The sequence below is a fragment of the Thalassophryne amazonica genome, chromosome 7, assembly GCF_902500255.1.
Source record: "Thalassophryne amazonica chromosome 7, fThaAma1.1, whole genome shotgun sequence".
Taxonomy (NCBI): Eukaryota; Metazoa; Chordata; class Actinopteri; order Batrachoidiformes; family Batrachoididae; genus Thalassophryne; species Thalassophryne amazonica.
Genome location: NC_047109.1, coordinates 73,633,959 through 73,656,156, shown reverse-complemented (window position 1 = coordinate 73,656,156; position 22,198 = coordinate 73,633,959). Strand labels below are relative to the sequence as shown.

At 40.1% G+C, this 22,198-nt stretch overlaps 1 protein-coding gene across 1 annotated transcript in view; it reads left to right on the top strand.

Annotated features, from left to right (window-relative positions):
• gnl1 (guanine nucleotide binding protein-like 1) overlaps nt 1–20,755 on the top strand; it is a 31,717-nt gene extending 10,962 nt beyond the window's left edge. The window contains exons 5-12 of the mRNA XM_034174451.1: nt 6,537–6,608; nt 8,053–8,245; nt 8,397–8,495; nt 8,617–8,799; nt 11,378–11,556; nt 11,828–12,014; nt 19,408–19,548; nt 19,810–20,755. Coding sequence (XP_034030342.1) covers nt 6,537–6,608; nt 8,053–8,245; nt 8,397–8,495; nt 8,617–8,799; nt 11,378–11,556; nt 11,828–12,014; nt 19,408–19,548; nt 19,810–20,075 — 1,320 coding nt within the window. The 3' untranslated portion in view covers nt 20,076–20,755. The remainder of the gene's footprint in view (nt 1–6,536; nt 6,609–8,052; nt 8,246–8,396; nt 8,496–8,616; nt 8,800–11,377; nt 11,557–11,827; nt 12,015–19,407; nt 19,549–19,809) is intronic.
• The last annotated feature ends 1,443 nt before the right edge of the window (nt 20,756–22,198 follow it).

The following is a 22,198-nucleotide window of genomic DNA, read 5'->3' as shown; positions in this document are numbered from 1 at the left end:
AGAAAGAAGGGGGTGGGGGGGACATTGTCTTTAACCCGCCAAAATGGAGCTGAAATGAAACAGTCGTGATGTGCTGTGCTTGCATTGAATACTTTTTTTTATCTTTAATTCAAGGTGTTGAACTTAAAAAAAAAGTAATTTTAACCATTTGGGAATTGTTGCCATTTCGATGCATGCAGTAGTCTTGCCATTTTCTGAGCTCATAAGTACTTGGGATTATTATACAAGTCATCACTTTTACAGACAGTTTTCTTTAGACAAGTCAGATGATGAATAATGAATATTTCCAAGTTACAGCATATGTCTTGGACTTCTCTGTTATCAGACATTAAGAAATGCAAGGTACTACACTGTGCACCATAAGCAGTATTAGGGTTCAGTTTTGTGGTTAAAGAAGCTTTGGAGCGTAATGACAAGGAATCCAACCAACAGTCCTTCTGTTAACAACACGCTGTGTCATCTGAGCTCAGTGAGCCTGTATGTGAAGCTTTAAAGGCATTGTCAAAAGAAATCTAAGATGGTCTTCCATGTGCCTTCTAGGAAAGTCTGCTAAAGCTTGTAACACTTCAGCACTGCCACGGGTGGTGGTGTAGCTATGTACCCTCAGTCACTCAGGTTTTAAGGACAGTTGGCTCTCGGTGGAATTCTGTACTGCACCAAACTCTTTCTGTTTCTTCCTGAATGATTCATCTGAACTTTGCATAGTTTTTAAAGGTTGTGTAACAGTTGCCCTTAACTTTGCATCATTTATTGATTGAGTTGTCAATGAAACCGAAATTTTAATAACACAACTGACTGTGATACACCTCAGCAGCTACTTTTTCCATTGCTTTTGGTCCCTTTTAACACAGGGGAATAAAGGCACAAAAAATCGCATCAACAAGTACGCTGCTCTCCCAACTAAGATGTTGATTATCTTCAAGCTCATATTTATTTATGTTCATCTTTCATTTGCTGTGATACAATGGTAAAATAAAAAATAACAAAAACCTTGAGCATTCATTTTGGATAATTTACAACCCCAATTCCATTGAAGTTGGGACGTTGTGTAAAATGTAAATAAAAACAATACAATGATTTGCAAATCCTCTTCAACCTATATTCAATTGAATACACCACAAAGACAAGATATTTAATGTTCAAACTGATAAACTTTATTGTTTTTGTGCAAATATTTGCTCATTTTGAAATGGATGCCTGCAACACGTTTCAAAAAAGCTGGGACAGTGGTATGTTAACCTCTGTGTTACATCACCTTTCCTTCTAACAACACTCAATAAGCATTTGGGAACTGAGGACACTAATTGTTGAAGCTTTGTAGGTGGAATTCTTCCCCATTCTTGCTTGATGTTCCACTTCAGTTGTTCAACAGTGCGGGGTCTCCATTGTTGTATTTTGCGCTTCATAATGCGCCACACATTTTCAATGGGCGACAGGTCTGGACTGCAGGCAGGTCAGTCTAGTACCCGGATTCTTTTACCACGAAGCCATGCTGTTGTAACACGTGCAGAATGTGGCTTGGCATTGTCTTGCTGAAATAAGCAGGGCCGTCCCTGAAAAAGATGTTGCTTGGATGGCAGCATGTGTTGCTGCAAAACCTGGATGTACCTTCCAGCATTGATGGTGCCATCACAGATGTGTAAGTTGCCCATGCCATGGGCACTAACACACCCCCATACCATCACAGATGCTGGCTTTTGAACTTTGCGCTGGTAACAATCTGGATGGTCTTTTTCGTCTTTCGTCCGGAGGAAACAACATCGATGATTTCCAAAAATAATTTGAAATGTGGACTCATCAGACAACCAGAGCAGATAACCCGTAAGTTGGAGAGGAAATGGCGTCTCACCAATTTAGAAGATCTTCACTTAGCCTGGAAAAAGAGTTTGTTGCTCTATAAAAAAGCCCTCCGTAAAGCTAGGACATCTTTCTACTCATCACTAATTGAAGAAAATAAGAACAACCCCAGGTTTCTTTTCAGCACTGTAGCCAGGCTGACAAAGAGTCAGAGCTCTATTGAGCTGAGTATTCCATTAACTTTAACTAGTAATGACTTCATGACTTTCTTTGCTAACAAAATTTTGACTATTAGAGAAAAAATTACTCATAACCATCCCAAAGATGTATCGTTATCTTTGGCTGCTTTCAGTGATGCCGGTATTTGGTTAGACTCTTTCTCTCCGATTGTTCTGTCTGAGTTATTTTCATTAGTTACTTCATCCAAACCATCAACATGTTTATTAGACCCCATTCCTGCCAGGCTGCTCAAGGAAGTCCTACCATTATTCAATGCTTCAATCTTAAATATGATCAATCTATCTTTGTTAGTTGGTTATGTACCACAGGCCTTTAAGGTGGCAGTAATTAAACCATTACTTAAAAAGCCATCACTTGACCCAGCTATCTTAGCTAATTATAGGCCAATCTCCAACCTTCCTTTTCTCTCAAAGATTCTTGAGAGGGTAGTTGTAAAACAGCTAACTGATCACCTGCAGAGGAATGGTCTATTTGAAGAGTTTCAGTCAGGTTTTAGAATTCATCATAGTACAGAAACAGCATTAGTGAAGGTTACAAATGATCTTCTTATGGCTTCGGACAGTGGACTTATCTCTGTGCTTGTTTTGTTGGACCTCAGTGCTGCTTTTGATACTGTTGACCATAAAATTTTATTACAGAGATTAGAGCATGTCATAGGTATTAAAGGCACTGCGCTGCGGTGGTTTGAATCATATTTGTCTAATAGATTACAATTTGTTCATGTAAATGGGGAATCTTCTTCACAGACTAAAGTTAATTATGGAGTTCCACAAGGTTCTGTGCTAGGACCAATTTTATTCACTTTATACATGCTTCCCTTAGGCAGTATTATTAGACGGTATTGCTTAAATTTTCATTGTTACGCAGATGATACCCAGCTTTATCTATCCATGAAGCCAGAGGATACACACCAATTAGCTAAACTGCAGGATTGTCTTACAGACATAAAGACATGGATGACCTCTAATTTCCTGCTTTTAAACTCAGATAAAACTGAAGTTATTGTACTTGGCCCCACAAATCTTAGAAGCATGGTGTCTAACCAGATCCTTACTCTGGATGGCATTTCCCTGATCTCTAGTAATACTGTGAGAAATCTTGGAGTCATTTTTGATCAGGATATGTCATTCAAAGCGCATATTAAACAAATATGTAGGACTGCCTTTTTGCATTTACGCAATATCTCTAAAATCAGAAAGGTCTTGTCTCAGAGTGATGCTGAAAAATTAATTCATGCATTTATTTCCTCTAGGCTGGACTATTGTAATTCATTATTATCAGGCTGTCCTAAAAGTTCCCTAAAAAGCCTTCAGTTGGTTCAGAATGCTGCAGCTAGAGTACTGACGGGGACTAGCAGGAGAGAGCATATCTCACCCGTGTTGGCCTCTCTTCATTGGCTTCCTGTTAATTCTAGAATAGAATTTAAAATTCTTCTTCTTACTTATAAAGTTTTGAATAATCAGGTCCCATCTTATCTTAGGGACCTCGTAGTACCATATTACCCCATTAGAGCGCTTCGCTCTCAGACTGCAGGCTTACTTGTAGTTCCTAGGGTTTGTAAGAGTAGAATGGGAGGCAGAGCCTTCAGCTTTCAGGCTCCTCTCCTGTGGAACCAGCTCCCAATTCAGATCAGGGAGACAGATACCCTCTCTACTTTTAAGATTAGGCTTAAAACTTTCCTTTTCGCTAAGGCTTATAGTTAGGGCTGGATTAGGTGACCCTGGACCATCCCTTGGTTATGCTGCTTTAGACGTAGACTGTGGGGGGGTTCCCATGATGCACTGTTTCTTTCTCTTTTTGCTCCGTATGCATCACTGCATTTAATCATTAGTGATCGATCTCTGCCCCCCTTCACAGCATGTCTTTTTCCTGGTTCTTTCCCTCAGCCCCAACCAGTCTCAGCAGAAGACTGCCCCTCCCTGAGCCTGGTTCTGCTGGAGGTTTCTTCCTGTTAAAAGGGAGTTTTTCCTTCCCACTGTAGCCAAGTGCTTGCTCATAGGGGGTCGTTTTGACCGTTGGGGTTTTTCATAATTATTGTATGGCCTTGCCTTACAATATAGAGCGCCTTGGGGCAACTGTTTGTTGTGATTTGGCGCTATATAAGAAAAAAGTTGATTGATTGATTGATTGATCAGACCACAGCACACTTTTCCACTTTGCGTCTGTCCATTTCAAATGAGCTCAGACCCAGAGAAGGCAGCGGCATTTCTGGATGTTGTTGATGTATGGCTTTCGCTTTGCATGGTAACATTTTAACTTGCAATTGTAGATGTAGTGACGAACTGTGTTAACTGACAATGGTTTTCTGAAGTGTTCCTGAGCCCACGCGGTAAGATCCTTTACACAATGATGTTGGTTTTTAATGCAGTGCCGCCTGAGGGATCGAAGGTCACAGGCATTCACTGTTGGTTTTTGGCCTTGCCGCTTACGTATAGAAAGTTCTCCAGATTCTCTTTCGCTTTGCATGGTACAGTTTTACAGTTCGTTAGATGTAGCGACGAACTGTGTTAACTGACAATGATTTTCTGAAGTGTTCCTGAGTCAGAATGTTGCCATTTGAAATGACTTTAATTTTGTAGAAAAAAAGCAGATCACAGACATGACACAAAACTAAACAACTGAATGAACATCCTCCGAGGCCGGTGATTCCATAATTTTTTGCCAGGGGTTGTATTCTGTTTTTATTTACATTTTTACACAACGTCCCAACTTCATTGGAATTGGGGTTGTATTCCCCTTAATATACTGTATTTTCCAGAGTATAAGTTATGTTTTTAAAATACTTTTTATACTCGAGTGTGACTTTCCAAAAAAAAAAAAAAAAAAAAAAAAAAAAAAAAATATATATATATATATATATATATATATATATATATATATATATATATAATACACACATCCATAATAATAATTATTACGACTGATTATATAGGTCTTTCTCAGGAATCAAAGCACTAAACAAAATAAACTCTATTAATAAAATAATAAATGCCAATAGTAAAAAGTACACTACAACAATGCACAAAAATCCCAAATTAAAGCACTGTAATACAGGAAAAAAAGGTGCACCTTATACTTAAAGGTGATTTATAGTCTGATGTGACTTTTATGTGGGTTTTTTCTCTCCTGCCTGGAGGCTTTTTTTTTTAACAGGTTTGACTTATACTCCCAAAAATGCAATAAGTTCTTTCAGCTTCGCCTGGTTTTATCAGGGTTGCCACACCAGCTCTGGTATTATTGTGCATGTTGACTGACACCAGATGCCCTTTTCTGACACAACTCCACATTACACGGAGAATGGAAACGGGCGTTTTTTCAACCGGGAACCTTCTGTTTTTCAAAGCAACCGCAGCTGATATATACTCAAGAAGATGATTATAGTGGTATGCAGTATATGATTTAATAAGTATAAAGTATCTGTTACAATTTTGACAGTATGTAAAATCTTGCTATTTTTGTTTTAACTTTTTATTGCAAAGCATCTTTCAGCCACTAATTGTTTCTAGCACAAGTAATGACAGCCTGGGCGAGTGGATGCTTAACACGTGTCTTTGCTTGGGTTGTTATTATGATTTTAATTGAGTAATTTTTCAGTATAGAGCTATGTTTCTCTTATTGTAACCATTTTCACTTTCTCTTTGGCTGAGATGGGCACATTTAAGAGATGGAGAGGCAAAGACAGCCAGTTTTTCCATTTAAGAACATGGATATCTGTGGTATAAATACAAGTAATTGCAGTATTTTGAATTTGGTACACATACTCCCTCCATCTCCACCTTCTTATTTGTGCCTATGATTATTTATAAACCTCTTAAGTCATTTGATACCAGTTCACAGCAAAAGTAGTTCTGCCTTTTATGGAAGTCACCTATAAACGGATTACCCAGGAGCCTTGTTTTATCAGACAGCTGTTCACTCTGCAATTATAAAACTCCAGGAGGCACTGTGAACTGTAAATTTCACATTTACAATGTTGAACCATGTCAAGATCTGTAAAATGTTCATGGCATGCCTGTGGGATTGTATGATAGTTTCCAGTAAAGACAGTGTACCATCACACCTTACACGCTGTGTTATTGCACTGTTTTGAGGGTGCACAGGACCTAGCGTCATTTTCAAACTCAAAGCACGCTACATCATTTAATTTCAAAGTATGGGATGCATTTAGAAGACAAACTGCAGCAGAAGCAGCTGATGAGCAGTTGCAATGGCGTAACATGTGACACTTGGTAATGTGGAGATGATGCCTTTTTAAATAGAACTGAAAACAAAAGACTGTAAAATAGCATCCAGTAAGCTGCTTGTTTTGTTTTGTTTTTGCCTGATGGGTTGGATATTATCTTAATAGCATTAAGGCAAAGAACTAAATTAGATAGCATAATAAATATGTATAAACATTTTCTGCATTTTTTTTTTTTTTAGCAAGCAACCATGTTGCATGAGGACAGAAATGGTGTACTTTTAGTAATTTTTTTTTTCTCCCTTGTGCTCTGTTTTAGACATGGAGGCAGTTATGGAGAGTGTTGGAGATGTCGGATATCATCCTGGTCATTGTGGACATCAGACATCCAGTAGGTGATCTTCTAACCAAAAACCTACACGAGGGATCACACCACTAGATGGCATTACAGTCAAATTCCACTGTCCATTTGTCCATGTAATGTGGAGTTGCTTCAGGAAAAAAACAACAAAAAAAAACAACTTGTGCCAAATCAACCTGTAGATCCAACTTGGATCTAATGTGGTGACCCCGAGTGAAAACAAGGGAGCAGCTGAAGGGGCTTATTTCTTAGCTAACATTGCATTTTTTCCACATGAAGACATTTAAAACTTTTTATGCTCTTTCTGGCAAAAGAAAAACAATTAAATAAATAAATAAATACAAAATAAATACAGAAATAAGTTCCCTCTGGAAAAGATTTGTTTGATGCTGTTCCTTAGATTTTGTCAAGGCAAAAAATAAATAAATAAATAACAGCATTACAGCAGAAAGCTTGTGCTAATAATAGAAATAGATTTACAAGAAAAATATAATAAATTGGTGAGGAAATAGTCAGATCTCTACCTCAAATACACATGAACACATTTGAGTAGGTGACTTACACATAGCAATAATGGCTCCACTATATTTGTGTGTTCCAGGGTTATTGCTTTTTTTTTTGTCTTTGTCTTTTTACCATTTAATAATAATAAAAATTCTCCAGTCTGTCGTGAGACATTGTAGTGAGATTTGGCTAAACTTAAGACAATCCACTCAGAAACAGCCTGAAATTGACTGTAATTTACAACCTGGCAATTTATGCCCAGCTTTTTAGAAGCTGTAACACAGTTAACTGCCAATATATGTCAATATGCCACTTTTTAAAAGGGCACTTTTGCTTTTGATTTTGTTCTTTCTCAGTTATTGCCATATTATTGGCACAAAATGAAGACTTTACAAGTTTAGCAGTAGAAATGCGTATTTTTATGCAACAGCATAAAAATAAATATGTCTGTCATCTCATCATTAACATTGTACTTACATTGTCAATCCCTTTTTCAATAGTATTTGTAAAAGTTCCTTATTTTAATGTGCATTTATGTTGATTTAGTCTTTCTTTTAATTAAACTCCCTTCTCATTTTTCATGAACTTGCAAAGTTTACTTTAAAGTACTTTTATTGCCATTTACATGTTTAGGGTTCGATGTTCATGCTGCATTCAGTGCTACCTAGTAACTCAGAATTTCCAACTTAGAACCAAGAAATTATTGGGTTCAAGTCCTGTCAGTGTGATGTACTGCTGTGTGTAAATGGAAGTTAAAAACCAGACCTTGCCGGTGTTGCCAGAAATTCTAATGCCAACAATTTAAATTACCAGCACCTTATGTTAATGCATCTCTGTTTAGACTTTCCAAATTTAGTGCAGACTTAAAAACAGCTCCATTCATCTTGTTCCCAGTAAAAATGAAATTATCACACTTTAGTCTTTAATTTGCCCATAATTTAATCAGATGCTCCTTCATGTTTGCACCAAGGTTCTGCAGTTCCCTCCATCCTTGTACCACTACATCACAAAAACTCTCCAGAAGCAGGCGGTCCTGGTGTTGAACAAAATTGACTTGTGTCCTCCCCCACTTGTCATCGCTTGGAAGCACTACATTACCTCTCAATTCCCCAACTTGGAAATAGTCTGCTTCACCTCACACCCTGGACAACCCTACAACACAGGTAATGAGTGGGAGGGTTGCAGTTTGAGGAATCTGTGGAAATATAAATCAACTTTGCACTTGAGGCACTTTCACAATCACCTTGAAAACTTGTATCTATCTGTTATGGGGGTTGAAATAAAAAACAAACAACTGTCTGCTCTGGGTTGCAGTGCTCCAGAAAAAGAGATTAAGGAGGAAAGCAGATTGGAGTCACGCTGGAGGTCCGATTGATATCCTGAAAGCCTGCCAGGAGATCACAGCAGGAAAAGGTGTGACTCTTTAATTTGAGAACACTGCTGGCATTTGTCAGTCCTCCATTCAGTGCACATGAATCTTCGCATGTGCATGCTAGTGTCGGTCTTGAAAGTGTCACCTCTTATTTCATTGTAGTTGACTTGTCTACTTGGGAACAGAAGATTCAGAGAGATTCTGTTGCTGAGAAACCAGATGGAGATTGGGCTGATGAAGGGGGAGAGTCGGTACTGATGGAGCTTCAAAGTGATAGTGCTATGGAGATGAGCAGCCCATCCCAGGAGCTCTATAAAGATGGAGTTCTCACTCTGGGCTGCATAGGTACACATCTGTCTTCAAAGAGAAATTAAGTCCTTAGGCAGATTAATTAAGTATATCACTGAAGATAATTTTCCCCCACCTCTATCCGTTATTAGGAAACCAGGCAAGGTGCAAGATTAGAGTTCAGCACAAGGCAAAGGGGTCCCTGGGTACACCCCACAGGCAACCCATTAATCATGTTTCGCAAATGATTTGCAATGGTTTTGTCCAAAAATGAAATGTAGAACAAAAATATTTAAAAAGGCTTAGAGCAATAATCTTTGGTGAGTTCTACATCACCCTGTGGAACTGGATATTACTGAATGCAATTAAATGCAAAAGATGACAGTAATGCAGCACCACAGTGCCATCTGTTTGAATGCGAAACCTCACTGAGCGCACACACACACACATACACACAAGTCAAATATGAATGGACTGTTGTGAGTGTGGTAGAATAAGCAATTGTATCAGCTCATCCTTAAAAGTGAGTTCAGGTTGCATGTAGAGGAAATTTGTTGCAGAGGGAGTGCTGTCGTCAGTGGCAGAGCAGTTTGGGAGAAGTGCCTCAAATTATTTGCTTATAATAGTCAGAAAAGACAAAAAATAAAGCAGCAGGACAGTCATGGTTGGATGTGATCATTCCCTCCAAATTGGATAATTACTACAATATGTTTTATAGCAGTAACAAGAAGGAGCTTGCTGAATGAGTGAAGGTTGTGAGAGTTTGTGGAAACAATTAAAATGATTAAAGCGCTCATTCAGCTTGATAGGACCCTCTATTCTCTCTGTGATGTCTTGTGGATTTGCATGTTAGATTTACAACTTTGTTGGTCTCCGTTGCATCATTTTCTACATCAGATGTTGAAATCACGAAAACTAGAGCACTACGCTTGTAGAGTGCAAACCTCCATCAACAGTAGTTTCTAATTCCACAAATTGTTACCTTGGAAAGTCCAGTTAGAAGTGGGTTTTCATAAGCTAAATTAGATGTGATCAAATGTCAAGAGTATGTATTTAGTTCATGCACTCGAATCTAAGTTTTTTTGGGGGGTGGGGGGTGGGGGGGGGGGTTGTGGTGTTGTCAGGTTTTGTTTATTTGTTGTTGTTTTTTTTTTTTTTTTTCCAACATTTTAGGTTTCTGAATTCTTTAAGCTAATTTTCACAGAGCCTTGGTTATCTTATTCAACCGATCAAGTTGTCATTGATTTTGGCACTTGGTTTCCAACTGATAACTAGAAAATTAGACAAACAGGCATAAAACTGGAACCTCCATCCAATTTTTTTTTTTTTGGTGTAGATAAATCTGTAACAGAAAAAAAGAGAGTGATTGAGATATAATGCAAAATGTACAACAAATGCGCTTTTCAATATTAAATTCAAATGTCCACAAAATCCACAGTCCGGATCAGATCCAGATCAGACTTTGTCAGATGATACTGAGTGCCAGTCTGCACCCCACCTTCAAATATGAGAGTGATTGGGGCATGTTTGATTAAGATATAATTTAAAATATATTTTAAATGCGGTTTTCAGTATTAAATTTAAATGGCCACAAAATCTGTAATCCCGATCAGTTGATAAAGGATACCATCCTACACAACGCTCTCAAATATGAAAGAAATTTGATCTTTTGTGAGAGTTATGAATTTTCAAAAATTCATTCAATGTTAAAGGATAGGAATTTTTCCTGGCTTAGACCTTCGACCTATGACCTCAAAAATGTAATCAGTACTTGCCTATCAGGACGTGAATCTTCAATAAAAATTTCAGAACGATATATAAAAAGTTGTGGCTGTTCCCAAACAAACATGGGCGAAAACATTACCTCCTCCGACTTTGTTGGTGGAGGTAATAATAATAATAAGGATTATGTCACATCTTGTAAAAACTACACTGATCGAAGAGAAATTGTTGTATGTGTATAAACAGATTTATTTAATGGTTTACAATTGCATTGTTGTCTAATAAAATTACATAAATACAAGTTAATGACAGCGGTGAACTGTGTGATCAGTGCAATATTAACATACAAGTTTATTGATCAGGTAGAGAGAACAGCACATTTACCAAATGCATGTATCCGCCTGTGTTGACCACATTTCAATTGCTGGCCCAATTGAAAGTAAATTTATTGAGAGAGAAAAAACAACAATGTGGCCCTCCTGCACATGTAAGCTACCATTCAAAGGTTTTGACTGGTACTGTATAATAAGTTGGACTGCACTCTTGTTGTTTTCTAACTGGCAGAAAAATAATTTGCAGAACATTGTGGATTAATCTGTCTGGAGTCTGGCAGGTTAGAGGCTCATGTTATTTAGATGCTTAAAAAAATTCCATTACATAATTTTATTCCCCTCTGTCCCTCATCTAACTGTTGGGTGTTTTTCCTCTATTTACTAGATATCAGAAATTTGAAAAGGAAAGCGACTATGCTGTGCTTCGAGACATGACGCACCTCAGTATTTAGTAATGTGTTTTATAATTGAACATAGTCACTGGCCAGGTTTACATCGTATTTCTTAAATGTATTCAATCCATGCAGCTGTTTATGACTTCAAGCTCTGATTTTAATCAGCTTGCCCCCCTCCCCATCCAGGTTTTCCAAATGTTGGCAAATCTTCTGTGATAAACAGCCTGGTGGGAAGGAAAGTGGTGAGTGTGTCTCGAACCCCAGGCCACACCAAATACTTCCAGACCTACTACCTCACCCCAACCGTCAAACTCTGTGACTGTCCAGGACTGGTCTTCCCTTCCCATGTCAACAAACAACTACAGGTATAAGCTTGTGTAAATGAGTCCCATTTACTTTTCTCTCTAATCTGAAAAGAGATTTTAGACTTTCTATGTAATAGTCAGACTGTCATTCAAAAGCTCTTCATTAATTCCAGGATTGCTGCTCCACTCTTCAAAGAATTTTTAATTTTGTGGCTTTTTCCTGTTTGTGTTTTTTTTTTTTTTTTTTTGACCTGCCTTTTATTTTTTGTTGGTACATTTTTTCATAGTGTTCTCCCTTTGTTTTTATCCTTCATATTTTCATTTTGTGTAGATTTTGGCAGGAATCTACCCAGTGTCTCAGCTGCGGGAGCCCTACAGCTCAGTAGGTTATCTTTGTGAGAGGACCCCTTTCCTTTCTGTGCTGAAGCTCAAACATCCCAACTGTCAGGAGAACGAACCCAAGCAAGGGGATCAAGACTCCGAGAAGATCAAGTGGACTGCCTGGGATGTGTGTGAAGGTGAGACAGGTTTCCATAGCATCAAGTGTCTTGACTTATCTTCTAAAATTTTATTACCTGAAAAAATGTCAGAATTTTTAACATTCACTAATATAAACCTGTTTTTACTCACTTTTAGTATTTAGTTAAGGTGCCATTTGACATAGGAATGGTAAATTGACTGCATTAAGCTTGCGCTTTTTCCCATCTGAATCAAAAGTTCAAAGCCCTTTACAATGCTGCCTCACATTCACCCATGCCGATGTCAGGTGCTGCCATGCAGGGTGCTTAAAGTACACTGGGAGCAAATGGGGGTTAAGGACCTTGCCTAAGGGCCCTTAGTGGTTCTCCGCTCTGGCATGGGTTTGAACCGAGGATCCCCTGGTCTCAAGCCCACCGCTTAACCACTAGACCATCACCTTCCCTTTCAGGAAAACCTAAGACATAAGAACAAGTTGCTGAATACAGGCTTTAACACTGTGCACGGTATGGTAGATAAAGTTTACTTTCTACACAGTATCTCCAGTCATGTTTAATTTTCTCTGTGTAGTGTGGCGTATGATCATGTCGGTCACTGTGGCACTTTTTCAGAATCCCTTTCTGAGGTGGGCCTATTTCTTTATACTTTGCAAAAAATCAGATGTACTCAACAGTACAGACAAACTTGATTTGACACCTAGATTTACAGAATTTGTTACTATTTCACTAGACGCTCTGGCAAAGCTTGTGACATCTACAAAAAGCACAACCTGCCTTTTTGATCCTATACCAACAAAATTGTTTAAGGACCTGTGGCCCGTTCTTGGGCCGACTGTGCTGGAAATTGTTAATCTTTCATTAAGCCCTGGTTCTGTTCCTGGGTGTTTTAAATCTGCAGTGATTAAACCATTGCTTAAGAAATCTGGTCTTGACCCTGGTGTATTGAGTAATTACAGGCCGATATCAACTCTGTCATTCTGTTCTAAAATTCTGGAAAAAGTGGTCTCATGGCAGCTTGTGGACCATCTTACTGAGAATGATCTTTTTGAGCCACTTCAGTCTGCTTTTAGAAAACATCACTCCACAGAGACAGCGCTTATCAGAGTGGTGAATGATTTTCTGTGTGCAATGGTTTCGGACACCACGATGGTTTTAGTGCTTTTGGATTTTAGTGCTGCGTTTGATACTGTGGATCATTGTGTTTTACTTGATAGGCTGGAAAATTACTTTGGGATTACTGGAAGTGTTCTGCTTGGCTGACGTCATACTTGTCCAGTCATTCTTATTGTGTTGTGTATAATAACACTACTTCTGACCTTGGTGAAATGAAATTTGGGGTTCCACAGGAGTCTGTGTTAGGCCCCTTGCTTTTCTCACTTTATATAGCGCCCCTTGGGCATATTCTGTGGCATTACGGGATTGCCTTTCATTGTTATGCTGATGATACTCAGTTGTACATGCCGGTAACTGCTGGTAATCTTGCCCATATAAAAGCCTTAGAAGATTTCCTTATATCTGTGAGAAGTTGGTTGTCTAGTAATTTCCTACTCTTGAATACTGATAAGACTGAAATGATGGTTCTTGGTCCAGCCATACATCGGCATCAATTTGACCAGCTGGCGCTTAATTTCGGTTTGTGTGTTGTGCATCATACGGACAAAGTGAGGAATCTTGGAGTACTTTTCGATCCTACGTTGTCTTTTGGACCCCACATTAGAGACATTACGAGGACTGCCTTCTTCCATCTGTGAAATGTGGCGAGGTTTCATCCCATCCTGTCTATGGTTGATGCTGAGACTTTGATACATGCGTTTATTTCAGACTGGATTATTGTAATGCTTTATTTTCTGGCCTGCCGCAGTCTCGCATTCGGGGACTTCACTTGGTACAGAATGCTGCTGCCAGACTTTTGACACAAAGTAGAAGGTTTGACCACATTACACCCATTCTGGCATCCCTTCATTGGCTACTGGTTTCTGCCAGATCGGATTTTAAAGTCTTATTGTTGGTTTATAAAATTGTTCACGGACTGGCACCTTCCTAACTGGCGGACTTGGTTAAGCTCTACGTACCTGCGCGGCCCTTGTGTTCGCAGGGCTTCTGTGTATTCCAAGGGTGAACAAGAAGTCTGTGGGGTATAGAGCCTTCTCCTACCGTGGTCCGACTCTTTGGAATGATCTACCTTCAGTTATTAGGCAGTCTGACATGGTGGAGACTTTTAAATCAAGACTGAAGACCCACTTTTTAGACTGTCTTTCATTAATCTAATTTGTTTTTTATGTTTGCTGCTCTTGCTGGTTGTACCTGTAACTTGTAGGGGTGTTATTGCCAGGCTGGTTTCGAAAAGCACCTTGACACCACACACCGAGAAGTCTGTAATGGTGGTCATGTCATCAATGCCTCTGATGACCTTGAAACATTGCAGAAGGTCTGCTCTCTGGCGTCTATACAGTAGTGTTGGTAGATTGAGGTGCTTCAGGCGATCCTCATAACTGAGGTGCTGAATCTCCCGTACCAGCTTCGTTGCCCGTCGTTGGATGCCCTCGAACTTATCCATGCCCTTCTTGTAGCTTGGTGACCAGATACATGAAGCATACTCAAGGATGGGGCGTACCATGGATTTGTAGAGCTGGAGGAAGACCTTCATGTCAGGATACCTAAAGGTGTGGGCCAGACATCCTAGGATCCGGTTGGCTTTGACTATGATCTCCTCCACATGAGCTGAGAAGGTCAACTTGGAGTCGATAGTGACACTGAGGTGCTTCTCAGCATCCGCCTTTGTGAGAGCGATGTCTGTACCTTGGTCATTCTTAATGGTGTATGGTGTCTCAGTATTATGGGCATCTAGGTGTAGGACATGGCACTTTTCTGGATGGAACCGCATTTGCATTTTCTGAGACCACTACTCTAGTTTCCCAAGATCTTCTTGCAGGTTTTCTGTAGATCTGTTGGAATTGACAATTGCTGTGAAGATATTCGTATCATCTGCGAACATCTTGATTACACAATCTAGAAGGTCTGGAATGTCACTCGCATAGAGCAGGAACAACGCCGGGCCGAGCACAGAGCCCTTTGGAACGCCGCTAATGACTGGTTTCCAGGTCGAGTGTGTTCCCTTCGCAGAGACCTTCTGTCGTCGCCCATTCAGGAATTGCTCAATCCATGCATGTGCTTTCCCTGTGATTCCAAAGTTGTATATCTGTTTCAGCAGCCGTTGGTGTGCCACGGTATCAAATGCCTTGGCGTAGTTCAAAAATATGATATCCACTGGGATGTTGTGTCTCGGGGCCTCAGTCCAGATGTTTAGCGCCTCCAGAAAGTTGGTGACTGTGTTTCTCCCCTTGGTAAAGCCATGCTGGTGTACACACTGAAGTCCATTCTCCTTAATGTGATATGTCAGCTGTTCCACTATTAGGTGCTCAAGGGTCTTGCAGATGACGGAGGTCAGTGAAACTGGTCTGTAGTTGATGGCCTGTAGTCTGCTTCCTTTCTTATAGATGGGCACCAATGCATCTTTCCACTGTGTTGGTAGAGTCTGTGAGTCGATGCTCTTGCTGTATATGATGGAAAGAGGGGTGCAGGGTGTTCTTAGAAGCTCCCTGAACAGTCTTGGATGAAGACCATCCAGGCCAGGTGACTTGTCAACCTTCAGACTCAGCAGAACTTTCTTGACCTTCTCAGGGGTAACACAGAAGTCACTCGGGGGGGGGTTAAAGTCTTTGCTGGGATATTGGGGATGTTTGTTTCTGCAGTCTCCCTATCATTCTGTGTCAGCGTGCCGTCCACCTTCTTCAGTTTTCCCAACTGTTTGTGTTGCAGCCAGGAGTTCACATACTTCCATACAGTCTAGTTGTTCGTCTTACATTCCTTAGCCAGCTTCTGTTTGAAGGATCTGGTAGCAGTTCGACATGCATGGGTTGCTTTATTCCTGGCTCTAACATACTTAAGAAAATCTTGGCCGTCTTTAGTGTAGCGATATCTGGTCCAGGCGTGATGTTTTCTCTTGACAAACTTCAGGGTTTCCTTATTCATCCAGACCGGAAGAGAGGACACATCAGCTTGTACTTCTTTATGAGGTATATAGGTATCATCCAGGCACTTCAGTTGGCCCTCTCGAGAGTCCATACATTCCTGGACTGATTCCTGAATCGTGATCGTCACTGAGTTTTTAAAATGTCTGTGGCTTTTAATTGACTTACATGAATTTACACAAGAATATAAATGAGTTTTATTAATGTAGACTTTTTTCATGGGAAAAAAGACACCGTGGCTTTGAGTGATTTACAGGAATTTACAAGAATATGTGACTTTTTTACTATAAGGTATGTTATTGATATTTTACCCTGATTTTCAAAATATATAAAATAAATAGCTTTAGCTGTAGTTTTTGAAATGCTGTAACAGTCTTTTCAGTCTTCATGAATTTCATGTAGTTTAATTGTACTGAGTCAATGCATCATTTGGTTTACAATTAAAAGGAAAATCATTCCAGGTCCTATTTGCATGTCATATTCTGTTATTTCAACATGATCATTGATGGTTCAAATTAAAGGTTGAATACAGGGTCATTTAAATAGCCACTAATTTTGAGATTTTTTTATTCCAGGAGATGCTGAAAATGTATCATTAGATAGAAAATTTATTTGGTTTCTGGGATCCCACAGGGTAAGAGACCCCGGCTCCTGGGGGCCTATGCCCCCCAGACCACCTGCAGATTTTCCCCAGATTTCACAAGTTTCATTTCACAGCCCTGAAGAAAGAGAATAAAAATAGGTTTTAAGTCTTGACTTAAAAATGTCCACGGACTCTGACTGCCTCATGATTGCAGGAAGACCATTCCACAGAGCGGATGCACGATTAAAAAAAAAGCTCTTTGACCCACTGACTTCTTCTTCACCTTGGGAACATAGAGAAGTCCCGCATCCTGCGACCGCAAAGCCCGGGCCAGCATGTAGGGTTCCACCAGATCGGCCATATATGACAGTGCCAGTCCATGCACAACCTTATAAGTCAATAATAAAACCTTAAAATCTGCTCTCACAGAAACAGGGAGCCAGTGTAAAGATGCCAACATGGGTGTGATATGTTCAAACCTTCTGCTTCGTGTCAAAGGTCTGGCAGCAGTGTTCTGAACCAGCTGAAGACCCCTAATGCTGGACTGCGGTAACTCTGAAAATACGACATTACAATAATCTACTGTAGAAGAAACAAATCATGAATCAGAGTCTCAGCATCAGCCATATACAGGATCCTCGCTATATTTTGCAGATGGAAAAAAGCAGTCCTAATAACATCCCTGATGTTGAGGTCAAAGGACAACGTAGGATCAAAAATCACTCCATGGTTCTTCACTTTGTCCGTATGATGTATGACACACGAACCCAGGCTGAGCGCCAGCTGGTGGAATTGATGCCGATGTCTCGATGGACCAAAAACCATCATTTCAGTCTTATCAGAGTTTAAAAGTAGGAAGTTACTAAACATCCAGCTTCTCACTGATAGAAGACAGTCCATCAGGGATTTTATGGGAATGAGATTTCCCGCAGTTATTGGCATGTACAACTGAGTATCATCAGCATAACAATGAAGGGCAATCTAGGAAGATGACCAGGAAGGATCAACCAGGTCAGTAGGCAGGGCTTGAGACCAGGTTCATTTTCATGCATATGAAAAATCATAACTCATGCTCAATCAAAGGTTCTTTTGTTTGTTTGTTTATTTTTTTAGAGGGAACAAAATGTCTTTTTCATTTTACTGAACAATTTTTCTGAAAATTCTTGATAACACAAACTTATTTCTAACTGAATATTTTTAATTTCTCAAAATAGCTTCTTTCTTTTTGCCATTTCATGTCAAACTAATCACAATCTACACTCAACAAAAATATAAATGCAACACTTTTGGTTTTGCTCCCATTTTGTATGAGATAAACTCAAAGATCTAAAACTTTTTCCACATACACAATATCACCATTTCCCTCAAATATTGTTCACAAACCAGTCTAAATCTGTGATAGTGAGCACTTCTCCTTTGCTGAGATAATCCATCCCACCTCACAGGTGTGCCATATCAAGATGCTGATTAGACACCATGATTAGTGCACAGGTGTGCCTTAGACTGCCCACAATAAAAGGCCACTCTGAAAGGTGCAGTTTTATCACACAGCACAATGCCACAGATGTCGCAAGATTTGAGGGAGCGTGCAATTGGCATGCTGACAGCAGGAATGTCAACCAGAGCTGTTGCTCGTGTATTGAATGTTCATGTCTCTACCATAAGCCGTTTCCAAAGGCGTTTCAGAGAATTTGGCAGTGCATCCAACCAGCCTCACAACCGCAGACCACGTGTAACCACACCAGCCCAGGACCTCCACATCCAGCATGTTCACCTCCAAGATCGTCTGAGACCAGCCACTCGGACAGCTGCTGGAACAATCGGTTTGCATAACCAAAGAATTTCTGCACAAACTGTCAGAAACCGTCTCAGGGAAGCTCATCTGCATGCTCGTCGTCCTCATCGGGGTCTCGATCTGACTCCAGTTTGTCGTCGTAACCGACTTGAGTGGGGAAAATGCTCACATTCGCTGGCATTTGGCACGTTGGAGAGATGTTCTCTTCACGGATGATGCGAAGGAGATGTGTTGCACTGCATGAGGCAAATGGTGGTCACACCAGATACTGACTGGTATCCCCCCCAATAAAACAAAACTGCACCTTTCAGAGTGGCCTTTTATTGTGGGCAGTCTAAGGCACACCTGTGCACTAATCAGCATCTTGATATGGCACACCTGTGAGGTGGGATGGATTATCTCAGCAAAGGAGAAGTGCTCACTATCACAGATTTAGACTGGTTTGTGAACAATATTTGAGGGAAATGGTGATATTGTGTATGTGGAAAAGGTTTTAGATCTTTGAGTTCATCTCATACAAAATGGGAGCAAAACCAAAAGTGTTGCGTTTATATTTTTGTTGAGTATATTTGCCTTTGGGCTGTAACGCAAGGTGCTTTTAACGCCTCGCTATGACATGGAGCTGCTGTTGCAGTCTTGTCTGCAGCGCAATAAAAGACCACCTGGCAGTGGTTTTACTCTTGATTAGCAAAGAAATATTACAGTTAATAAAATAAAGGTTTAGCAACTGTCATGAAATGTGTTTTTGTTTGCTGCCAAACGTTTGCTCTAGGAGTAGCTGAGGAAAATCAAACACTGTGACATATCCACTGGCCTTTTTGTTGTTGTTGTTGTTTGTTATGAGCAGTTGCAAACGGCAGGATGGAGAAGTAGTAGTCAGGTTTGGGAGTCCAATACAAAAATAAAACAACAAATACAGAAGGAACTTTAATCAGTGCTGCACTCCTTTTAAAGATGATTCCTGCTATTTGCAAAGCATACTGGGATCTTCTGACACACTAGCACCCTTTCTTTTGCATTCCTCAGCATGGGCAGAAAAAAGAGGATATAAGACAGCAAAAGCAGCTCGCAATGATGTTTACCGCGCAGCTAACAGCCTCCTGAGGCTGGCCATCGAAGGCAGATTGTGTATGTGTCTCAGACCACCTGGCTACAGCTGCCTGAGAGGTAATGCAACACACGCCTAAACCACTGGTTGTTCAAGGTATCAAGGTGTCTCTGTTATCCCCAATGGGGCCATTTGTTGTGCGGCCAGCAGACATAACACATTCGTAGAAACATACGCGTACATACATAAATATGACATGAAAACTCACCAGACAGTGGACATAATAAATAATAATAAATGGAACTAGTTAAAAACACGTGAGATAAATTTTATTTTAAGATAAGTGCGGCATAGAAGAACATGATGTTTGTGATCTACAGAACACTGGGAAAATCATTCAGATTTGCCCGAAATCATGGCTCTTCAAGGAAGAACGGAGGGAGAAGAGACAGGAGAGGAAGAGGAGGAGGAGGACAGAGAGTCCAGCACTGAACCAGATGAGGAGAGAGACAGGGATGCAGATGATGATGACGGAGATGGCGACGATGAAGATGAGGGATGCGGACATCCCAAGCAGCAGGGTGACGCGCCTACTGGCTTCATGCTCAACATGTACAGCGTCCTTCCTGAACATGAGTGTGAATGATGTGAGAGAAAAGGATCAAGCATGTGCTTCATCTTCCTGCCTTCCTCATCTTTTCCAGCACTTTGAGGGGTTTTTTTTCTCTCTCTCTCTAAAGCCGGCATCCCCACTCATTTCTCCTCACCGCTCTTCCCTTACATGAACATGGAACTACTCTCATTCATTCACTCCTGTCCTCTCCCGGAGTGCATTTCTGCACTCTTTGCTGTGCCTCTGCTCTTCTGCGTGTTCGTCCATTAGGCTTTGTGTCAGGGTCAAAAAGTCTAGTTCTTGTTCTTCTTGTGATGCTGCTCACATGGCGACTTTGGTTTGGCCCCTTCCTTGTATGTGGACTTTTCTCATAAATGAACAAATGTCCTTTGTCTCTTAAAATGATGTTCAGTCTGTTTGTCGATATGTGACCTCACAGCTGAGATGCCAAAGATCGTAAATGGTTTGATTAAAGAAATGCAGTGCACTGTTCATGACAGCAGCCATTTGGCTCTGAGCAACTGGCGATTTGACAACTTGCACCAGTCAATCCTGTTTAGAGTATGTTAAGTTTTTGGTTCAGGTCTGTGGGATGGTGCAAGAGAGGTATTACATTGCAAAAGGGTGATTCTTTAACTACGGGCACTATTGGCCTTGTAAATGTAATTTCCACCACACCATTACCTTACAATATAAAGCGCCTTGGGGCAACTGTTTGTTGTGATTTGGCGCTATATACATGTGCTCTGATGTCACTGTTTATCTCCATAGAAACTACCCAAACAATCTTTCATACAAACTGTTTAGGGACATTACAGTGTTGTGGTGGAAATTACGGCAATAGTGTGGGACAACTACATTTTGTTTAAAAAAAAATCACAACAGTTGTATGACATTAAATACCCCAATTATGTTTTGATTATTTTACTGATATTTTATTGAGATATTTTAAAACATTAGAAAAAATGTTTCTTTACTATTCATTTTTATCATTGAAGATCAAAAGTCTGGGTGTGGGACAAGCACAAAACGGCAATATTTGCATATAATGATGCTGAAAAAAGGTGAAAAAGTCATCGTAGACTACTAGAACAAATTTCTTAACACACTTTCATTGTAAAGATAACTATAAAAGTGTGAAATTTCCCCTTTTTTCTGTTTTTCATACAATATGATCAAAGGACATAAGTGTCCGTAGTCTAAGAATCACCCAAAAATAGAATGTGTAAGTCCAACATTTCATACACACTCAGGTCCATAAGTAGTTCAACAGCGCAGTTTTTGGAGTTTTCTCTATGAACACCACCACAGTGGAGTTGAATTGAAACAATTCTGATGTGGTTGCTGTGTAGACTTTCAGCTTTTAGGATTTTATTGAAAAGTATGTGAAATTTCAGCTACAGTTTGCTGGAAGATGCACGGGAGACTTGAGCCTTGATTTGATCTCTTGTATGAAAATCCTTATGTTCCACTCCACCACAAAGCTGTGACTGGTGGTGTCGCAGACCAAACGGTCCCCCCTAAAAATCAGTCCGCCCTGCCTTCACTGCGCATGTTTCATTAGCTGTGGTTCATGGATTACCACCTCGTTTCTGCTTCATACTGCGCTCCAGTCATCATCTATCTCAGCAACAGTTATCTGAAGCTTTTGTACAACAATCATTTTGATATAAATTCAGCATTATTTCATCATAAAAGATGGAGGAAGTGATCAGAGCGCAGCGGCTACACAAGCTGCTAGGTGGTGCATTCTCGGCCAAAGCATCACCAAGTTTCGCCTTGTTTCTGCTTAAAACTGACTTTAGAATGATTTAAGAGGTTTTACCTTGTCATCTGATGGTTAATAATCCCATTAATCCATTTGATCGCTTTGGGTGAAGAGACTCTGTCTCAAAACTTTGAAATGACGCATGCGCAGTGGAGGAAGGGCAGACCTATTTGTAGGGGCGAACCGTTCGGTCTGTGACAGTGGTGCAACAGACGAAAGTTACACAATACAGAGTTTCTCCAATCACAGTCAGAAAGCTTATAGCTCCTTCAGAGTTGTCATAGTGGCTTCCGTCACTAGTCTCCTTCTCACATGGTCGCTCAGTTTTTGAGAAGTGACTACTCCAGACAGATTTGCTCTACAGTTCCATACTACTTTGTAGTTTGTC